This window comes from Argopecten irradians, chromosome 2 (genome assembly GCF_041381155.1).
Source record: "Argopecten irradians isolate NY chromosome 2, Ai_NY, whole genome shotgun sequence".
In the NCBI taxonomy this organism is placed as follows: Eukaryota; Metazoa; Mollusca; class Bivalvia; order Pectinida; family Pectinidae; genus Argopecten; species Argopecten irradians.
The window spans coordinates 54,034,293-54,044,033 of NC_091135.1; the positions used below are offsets into that span (position 1 = coordinate 54,034,293).

Here is a 9,741-nt window from a genome sequence, read left to right on the forward strand (position 1 = left end):
GATGGCTGTCGAATTGGAGATATTAGTCGGTGTGTATGGGTTTACGGTATACACTGAACACAAGAGATCCATAGTCACGAAGCCGAATGTACGTGTCTAGTACTGGGATAGAGTTGTCTTTCATCCTCTCGATGGTGAACTTAATGGCTGGGGGACAGTTGTTAATATGGTCAGTGAAATCATCTGCCACATTGCTATATATGATGGCCAAGGTATCATCCACGTATCTCCCCCAATACCTAGGACTGTCCTTGAAGGTCCTCAGACCCAATTCCTAGAAGTGCTCCATGAAGAGGTTGGCTACGATCGGGCTGACTAAGGAGCCCATAGCCGCACCTTCGGTTTGTTGGTAAAATTTACCATCAACTACGGAGTAAGTGGTACTTAGGCAAACTTCTAGGAGATCCGTGATCTGTTGGGGGGATAGTATCGTTCGTTCTGCGAGTGTCTGATCCACCTCGAGTGTCTGTCGGATGATACGCACGCTCTCCTGTACTGGTATACTGGTGAACAGGGCTGGAAACTCATCTGAGCTCAGGTTATACTGTGATAGTGTTTTCACAAGTTCAGTAAAGTTCTTGATGTGGTGAGCTGTACGGCCTCCCAGTGGAGATAGGATTTTGGCCAGGAACCTAGCTGTGCTGTAAGTGATAGAGCCTCTAGACGCTACAATGAGTCTGAGAGGAACAACTTACTTATGTACCTTAGGGAGACCATAGAACTTAGAGACGTCCGTGGACCTAGGATATAAGTACCTATACTGGTCAATAGTCAGAAGTCCTTGGTCCTTAAGAGACCTAAGAAGCTGTACAAGTTTGTTGGTATATCTAGCAGTATGATCCTTCTTAAGAAGATTGTAGGTGTTCTCATCACTAAGGAGTACCCCGATCGTCTCCTGGTACATAGACTTGGGCATGATCACAGTACCCAGATCTTCTCCTAGTACATAGACTTGGGCATGATCACAGTAGCCCGATCTTCTCTTGGTACATAGACTTGGGCATGATCACAGTACCCCGATCTTCTCTTGGTACATAGACTTGGGCATGATCACAGTACCCCGATCTTTTCCTGGTGCATAGACTTGGGCATGATCACAGTACCCCGATCTTCTCCTGGTACATAGACTTGGGCATGATCACAGTAGCCCGATCTTCTCTTGGTACATAGACTTGGGCATGATCACAGTAGCCCGATCTTCTCCTGGTACATAGACTTGGGCATGATCACAGTAGCCCGATCTTCTCTTGGTACATAGACTTGGGCATGATCACAGTACCCCGATCTTCTCTTGGTACATAGACTTGGGCATGATCACAGTAGCCCGATCTTCTCCTGGTACATAGACTTGGGCATGATCACAGTATCCCGATCATCTCTTGGTACATAGACTTGGGCATGATCACAGTAACCAGATCTTCTCCTAGTACATAGACTTGGCCATGATCACAGTAGCCCGATCTTCTCCTGGTACATAGACTTGGGCATGATCACAGTAGCCCGATCTTCTCTTGGTACATAGACTTGGGCATGATCACAGTACCCCGATCTTCTCTTGGTACATAGACTTGGGCATAATCACAGTAGCCCGATCTTCTCCTGGTACATAGACTTGGGCATGATCACAGTAGCCCGATCTTCTCCTGGTACATAGACTTGGGCATGATCACAGTACCCCGATCTTCTCCTGGTACATAGACTTGGGCATGATCACAGTAGCCCGATCTTCTCTTGGTACATAGACTTGGCCATGATCACAGTAGCCCGATCTTCTCCTGGTACATAGACTTGGGCATGATCACAGTAGCCCGATCTTCTCTTGGTACATAGACTTGGGCATGATCACAGTAGCCCGATCTTCTCCTGGTACATAGACTTGGGCATGATCACAGTAGCCCGATCTTCTCCTGGTACATAGACTTGGGCATGATCACAGTAGCCCGATCTTCTCCTGGTACATAGACTTGGGCATGATCACAGTAGCCCGATCTTCTCTTGGTACATAGACTTGGGCATGATCACAGTACCCCGATCTTCTCCTGGTACATAGACGTGGGCATGATCACAGTACCCCGATCTTCTCCTGGTACATAAACTTGGGCATGATCACAGAAGCCCATCCCTTATCAGCTGGTAATATAAGGTTGTTCACGTCGGCCTTAAGTGGTGCTAGGGCATGTCGGTCATCCCCTGGTATGTTAGACTTTGGGAGTTTGGTGTTTTTCAAGATCTTAACACAGTCTGTACGTAAGTGAGAAGCTGCCTCCGAGTAAGGGCCTTTGTATTTGCACGCTGTCTTATGCCCGTAATAAAATCATCGGCAATGCGTAATTTATTCGGACTTACCGCAAAATTAAGTCCTCTCTTTGATACAGGAACATTTAAAAAAAAAACATTTTAGAGATGTACATCCTTCAACAGGACTTATAATGTGAACTGAACATATAGAATCAATGCAATATTCTTTTCTCCTTATTTCGGTATAATTCAATTTTGCTTGTAACGAGCATTTTCATTGGTTTAAAAATTTACTTTATCAGCCTATAAAGGAAAAAATGGCGTCGCCATTTGTAACGTTGCTTCTGACTGGCTGAGATGACGGCGTAATGATTTCATAGATAAAAGAGTCCCAAAATGAATTTTAAATATTGAAGAGATTATCTGTAATAAATTGAATTATAAGGATTAATTTGAATATATTTTTTATGTTATGGAGATATAACACAAAATTCTGAGTGTACACTATTCATAAACCGCTTCACGGTTTATATAGAGTACACTGAGATTTTTGTTTTATATCTCCATAACATAAAAAATCTATTCAAGTTAATCCTTAAAAACATGTAGAAAGTCTGGTACATGCTATGTATATTTGTGACTGCATAGCTACACATCTTCTATCGGGCGTGGTCCTAATGACGTCAGTTAGCTGATGAATCGATATTTCATCTGATTCTGTTGCGGTGTACACACAGGCAATATCAGGTGTCACTCATAGTCAGGGGAGCAAAAGACCACATGGATAATAAGCTAGATGGACAGTGGTCAGTGGATGAATACTATTAGTTATGGTGGTGACGGTTTATTTTTCTGCTTCTATATACAAGCTTAAACCAAGAAGGATGGAGATCACATGTAAAGTAAGTACATTGTAGTTTACTTTTTTATATTGTCACATCTTATTTCAGTTTTAGTAATGTCTCTTTCAATGATATATAAGATAATACAAATTAATTGTTCTTCTACCTTTAGGCATTGTAATATTTCCCCCCAAAAATGAACACAAATTGTCATGGTCTGACAAAAATTAGCATAAATTGTCATGGTCTGACAAAAATGAACATAAATTATCATGGTCTGACAAAAATGAACAGAAATTGCCATGGTCTGACAAAAATGAAAGGTTTATCTGTGTACAATGTTTGTCATATCTCTCGATAGCAAGTTTAAATTACTGAAAAATGGGAAAAAATAATTTATAAACTTAAATTTATACCTCATATTAGGTAATGTTTATACCATTCTTGAACAAATAATTGTGTTCAAATAAATAAAAACTAATTTGATTTTAAAATCTTGATCCGATGACTCAAAATCTAATAATTGGAAACTACCAAGAATTGACAATATTGTTATTTTCATATATGAATTTCCATAAATGTTAAATCAACAATACATTCAGCCTAAATCTAGACATCTCGCGAATCGAGAGAATATTTCATGAAAATTGGAAAGAATGGCACTGGTGCAATGATGAACTCATCTTGTGTGTCATTAGCTACTCGGCAAAACTTGGTCAAACGGTCTCACAGTGGGAAATTAGGCAGTAAAATAACAAGTAGAACCCGATAAGTCTAATCTTCCTCTAGTTGATGTTAACAATACCCATGTGACTGCTGGAACTTCGATATGGCATTGTCATAACAATCTAGGAGAAGCGTATTTCTGTTAATTGCATCTAGTGTTGTCTGAAGATATTTAGTGTAGTTTGTAGATATTTAGTGTATTTTGTAGATATCTAGTGTTGTTTATAGGTATATATTGTTGTCTGTAGATATCTAGTGTTGTTTGTAGACATCTAGTGTTGTTTGTAGAGATCTAGTGTTGCTGTAGATATCTAGTGTTGTCTGTAGATATTTAGTGTTGTTTGTAGATATTTAGTGTTGTTTGTAGACATCTAGTGTTGTCTGTAGATATTTAGTGTTGTTTGTAGACATCTAGTGTTGTTTGTAGATATTTAGTGTTGTCTGTATATATCTAGTGTTGTCTGTAGATATTTAGTGTTGTTTGTAGATATCTAGTGTTGTTTGTAGATATTTAGTGTATTTTGTAGATATTTAGAGTAATTTAAGACATTTGTCGTCACCTAGAAGAAATTTCCCCTTAGACATACAATAAATATCTATGTATATTTTCAAAACATCTATTTGGAATTGATGAAAATTTTCTGAGATCATGTGAAAATGTAATTAATTCCTATCAAATTTTTCTTCTTTAACATAAAATGCAAAATTGACGGAATGACATGCCGAGACACTTGCATTTCAAACATGAACTACCTGTCATTTTTCTTCAAAAATGTAAGGAGGGATTCCAATGTATTTAATGGACTAACGCCGAATTATTAAATTACTATCTGACAGGGCCTCAAGCAGTATTTCAACTTGTAATCAGATTGGACCTAGAACAAATGTAGTCACACACCATTGTATGAGAGGATAAGACACCATGTCATGTCCGATACAACAGTAATATATTCTACATAATTGGTGCAGAATATGACAAGGGAGACTTAAATCTAGTGACATCTTACTGTAATAACGCCCTTACTGCAACTGCAATATCAATGACACAGCAATTAAAAATATTAACCCTTAATGAGCAGAATAATTTCTATCCATATTCAAATGCATTGTGCGTGTTAAAATTTAGCAATCCGGTTATCATAGTCTGTGCATAGCTGAAGTATTATGTCTGATCATCTGAATGTTCTGCGATATGGATCCCGTTCAGTTGATTCCGGGCCTTATGAATAACGAAAAGCCCAGGGACAGGTGATTTTAATCAGAATACAAATGCAGTTGCCAAACGTTTAAACATATTTTTCTGTCAAACACAACCTCAATCGTACATCAAAAGGATTCGATCAAACCCGAGTCTAGTTCATCACGGTCAAACCTTAGTATAAAATGACTACCGGATACTAGCAGTTTCTTTTATTACCATTGTATAAAGATATAGCGAATGCTTTTCTTCTGCCAGTCTTGTTTGTTTTCGGCTTCTGCTTGATCACAATTATATAAATTTGCTAAAATAGTATAAATCTGTAAGCGGGATAACAGAACTTGTTCAGTTGTAAGTTGTTTTATATTACTTTTAATTTTAATGATTGTTTTGATTTCGTTTGGTATATGTACATTAATTAACAACCAGGGTCATTAAATGACGACCTCCTGTGTATGTGGTGTCTCGCATGTGTGAAGTGAGAGGTGCATGTTTTGGGAGACTGCGGTATATTCGTGTTCTGCTCTGTTGTATAGTGGAACTCTTGCAATAAACCTGAAGCATGCCACCGATGACACCAACCAACACACCCCACCCAGTCACATTATACTAACAACGGGCGAACCAGTCGTCCCACTCCTTAATGCTGAGCTCAAAACATGAGCAGAAAGCAATATATCAATAATATATACAACAAATAAACATATACAATATAGACAGTGTCAAACACATCCATCCACACATTCACGAATGATATTTTTTTCATTTGTAAGTGAGTGTTCTGTGTAGCAGCAGAATCAGATTTAAATGAACAGACAGTGACTAAATGTCATGACATGGCGATGGAGAAGCATTGTCAGAGTATTAACTTTGATGCGAACAGTGCATGATAAAGCGGAAAATAAAAGCTAAAATAGAAAATGGTTTCTTTAGCTTCGTGCCATATTATAAAATTATATAGATTGGTGGTTCAATCATACTTTCGTCATCTAGGAAAGAATGATAATAAAAAAAGGTCAAAGTAACAACTATTCAAGTATACCTTTAAATATATGTCGACGGTTTTTTAACATTTTGTGATCCCGAGCGTAGATCCCTATCCTTCATATCCACGTATGAAAAAGTGTTTTTCTTTCATACCTCGACATATAAATGCAATTTTACTGCTATAATTTTCCGCCATTTTGAAATAAATTCGAAAAAAAAACGCGACTGCAAGTCAAATCTCCATACATGAAAATTGTGTGATATTTTCAACGCAAATCCCGTTGTTTGAATCTTTTAAAGTAAATTCAGCTTAATTTGTAAATGAAATTGTTAAAATTGTGCCTAGAAAATAGTAATTTTGTTGACGCTGTGACGTCACGAGGCTTTATTGAATGGATAGCCATGCAATACAGCTTCAGGCGACATGGGTGTATTGTCCTAGACCAGCCAGTATTACACGTGTAGGTATGAGAGAAATAATTTTCAATACATGCGCGTGTAGCGTAAATCTATGGCGTTCATTATATCCAAAGTTTCCTAGGAGATATCGGGCTAGCTATTTCATGTTGTGCTCTTTAGAAATGCATTGTTTGTCTTCACGGTCTGTGATGAGTAAGATTTCTACAGCACTTCTACAACAGTTCAAAGGAACGGATTACAGTTCATTATCATTGAAATGTCATACAAAATATCCAGTCACTGCCCTATAGAACTTAAAACGTTTCCCCGAGGGACTTACAAGAGAAACAACACAAAAGCTATGTAGAGAATATATATGGCAAATTTTAGAGATGATGAAAATGATATTAAATGATGCCAAATGTTAGAAAATGGCGCGAAGAAGACGACGTGGATGACAAATGATGGATAAAACTATAATCGAAATAGGTAGTTGGAGAATAAATACATTCTAAGTGATCACTATCCATCGATCATCATTATAACATTATCATCTGGTATTAGCTTATTACTTCTAAAGAATTATGTTTCCCAGGCTGTAAAAGTACATATATATTAATTAATTGATGACTAGATATTTTATATTGCTATGGAAAATAGAAATCAGAATTAACTATGATCGTGCCGGTAGACCGTGGCTTTTGTATTAGGATTCAGCGCACAAAAAGTTATTCAAATTCCGTCCTTATAAAACACAAATAATATACACAAATCCGTGAACTACTAAATGTTTTGATGGATTCTTTTCATATAATGTATTATGCCGTTCTATCAGCCAATCAGAAACTGCGTTAAAAAAGCCATCAGCGTTGCAAAAAGGCAAAACCTCAAAAGTAGGAGCTTACAAATAATGCGAGAATTTCACTAGAAAAGTGTTTAAATATGAAATACTGAGAATCATGTCATGGCAATTAAAGTTCCGTGCAAAGTACACAAAAATAACCGAAAAAAATCTGAATATTGTCACATGACCGATACGGAAATCGAAATATGGCGTGAGGTTTAGATTGAGCTCCTAATACAGGCGTCAGGGTCTGTATTGGCTGTAATGACAGCTGAACTAGTCGTATTACAAGTCACGCCAACTTGTTTGTTATGTTAAGTATCAACCTGTATTCCTCGGAAATATCCTTCAATATACACAAATATAAAATGCAGTTGTAGATGTATTCACCGGAACTAGCGACGATCCATCGAAAAGCTTCTGAATCTCAGCAATGCAATGTATCATGCAAGGTCACTGTCTTCTCTCTAGTCTGACCTTCGACGTTCACAGTGATTATGTAAACTAAATACATTGCATGTAAAATGATATATACTTCGATATTCAAAAATATTGTTTTAATTTGACAAGGTAAATGATAAAGTAAAATGTCACATCGCGGTTGCGTTGCAGCAATTATATGACCTACTGAAACATGATAAACGATAGCTTGTTTATCTAACGATAACAACGATTATCGAAGTAAAAGAAATTATCAGTTGCATTTCCCCATTTTCAAATCAGCGTTTTGGGAGACTACTATTTAAGAAAAGTGATGAAGATGCGTTTTCATATGCAAAATAATATGAGACATTGTGAATGTTGGCCCTTTGCATGATAGCTCTACATAAAAAAGAAATATATATATATGAATTCGTGTAAATCACCGACCAAGATGCAAGTCGTATGCAAATTTGCAGTCATTTAACCATTTATCAATGGTATTTAGAAATTTAGAATATCGATTATTTAACTATTTAATTATTGTTTTAAACACCTTATATCTCGACATTTTTAACAGTGAGTTTTGAAAAAAATAAACACTTTATGTCAAAATTGAAACCTAGTACTGTGTCGCGCGATTATCTGATCTATTGGGCGAGCCTTTCATTGAACTAGTGTACATGTATGTAGTGAGGTGTAAACAGATCAGGTATCAACGTGTACAAGTAAACAGTTAAATCATGGAATTATACAGGGTTTTAATACTATAGAAGGAAAAGACTAAAAATATTGAGGAGTAAAACTAAAGTAAAATATAAATTAGCTAGGGGTGCAGCAAAATAATTCGACGAATTTTATCGTTTGATGAAGAGTTCTTTGAAGTGTTAGCACAGTGTTTTACAATTAACATGGGAACAAACCATCAACCCGTATTTACAATTACACATATATAACCTTAGTAGCAATAACAATATATATTAACTGATTCGTGAAAATCTGTAACTGGATTAGATGAAAGTTCTAAAGAGGTGTGAGAGACATTCTCACATTTTATTTTAATTGATTTAGTATAATCAATTTTAGCTAACTGCATTGGTACTCACGCCTATTATGTACAGAATATATTTAACTAATATTTCCTTTAAAGCGACAATTTTTCAACCCATCATTTTATATACATCTATTCTTTAAACATGAAAAGTAAGAACAGTAAACTAATAAGATATCGCATTCTTACATAGAAACAGTGGTCCTTTAACAATAACTAAGGTTCACCGTTGTATTGCTGTATTGTAATAGAACTCTGCCGAAATGCCTGCCAGAGTTGAATGGACATTTTAAAGCTTATAGTGGGTTCGATGGTGGAGTGCAGGGTACTAATTTTTGAAAATTATTAAGTCAGTAGAAATAGGGCTACTATTTTATATATATTTTTATAATTGCAAATTAGATAAGGATACCTTACAGCAAATTTCATTGTGAACTAAATAAAGACGACTATATATCATTATTTTCGTATTGTTGTGATGCTCAAGCCTTGATTGTGATGAGCATTAAAATCAACTAGTTTAATCATTATTCCTACGGAGTCGGTAAACAAATTCAAGTCCCTTATATCAAGTTTTACCCTATCTGCCAATAAGGACATTTCTATATGCTGGCTACAAAAAGAACAAAGGTCACACAATGTATTATATGTAGGGTGTACGAACTGAATATGCTCATGCTTATGCTACATGTATTTCAAGCTTTTGATTTTTGAACGAGGTTAAGAAGCATTATGCTTAATTTGGGACCGAAATCGAGAAATATATATTTATCAATAGTATTTAAGTCTTTAACAAAACAGTTGTAAGATATCATTATGGTTTTTTCACATTATTAAAATCAAACCTAAGATTTATTCTATATCCGTTTCGGAAGTGCTATAAAAATAATTTGAAGTTTTTTTTCTCTATATGACTTCTGTTTTTGTTTGCGCTTTAAGTATACGAAGTAAATACAATTTAAGTTATAGTTGTTTTGAAATGAAGATAATAGCTATACTAATTCCATTATTCCATTGCAGATGATGATGCAGTGAC

General features: G+C 36.2%; 1 protein-coding gene across 1 annotated transcript; it reads right to left on the reverse strand.

Annotated features, from left to right (window-relative positions):
- Positions 1–274: 274 nt before the first annotated feature.
- Positions 275–916, reverse strand: LOC138316723 (uncharacterized). The gene is made up of 2 exons (XM_069258381.1): positions 704–916; positions 275–544 (listed from the first exon to the last, which is right to left on the reverse strand). Exons 1-2 carry the CDS (start codon positions 914–916, stop codon positions 275–277), a joined length of 483 nt encoding a protein of 160 aa, XP_069114482.1.
- Between the last annotated feature and the right edge of the window lie 8,825 nt (positions 917–9,741).

Bases quoted from the DNA above. Each gene is read 5' to 3' on its own strand.
- LOC138316723 (XM_069258381.1), bottom strand. From the start codon at position 916: ATGCCCAAGTCTATGTACCAGGAGACGATCGGGGTACTCCTTAGTGAT. The intron at 545-703 runs GTACATAAGTAA...ACACTATCACAG, and splicing joins AGTTCTATGGTCTCCCTAAG to TATAACCTGAGCTCAGATGA.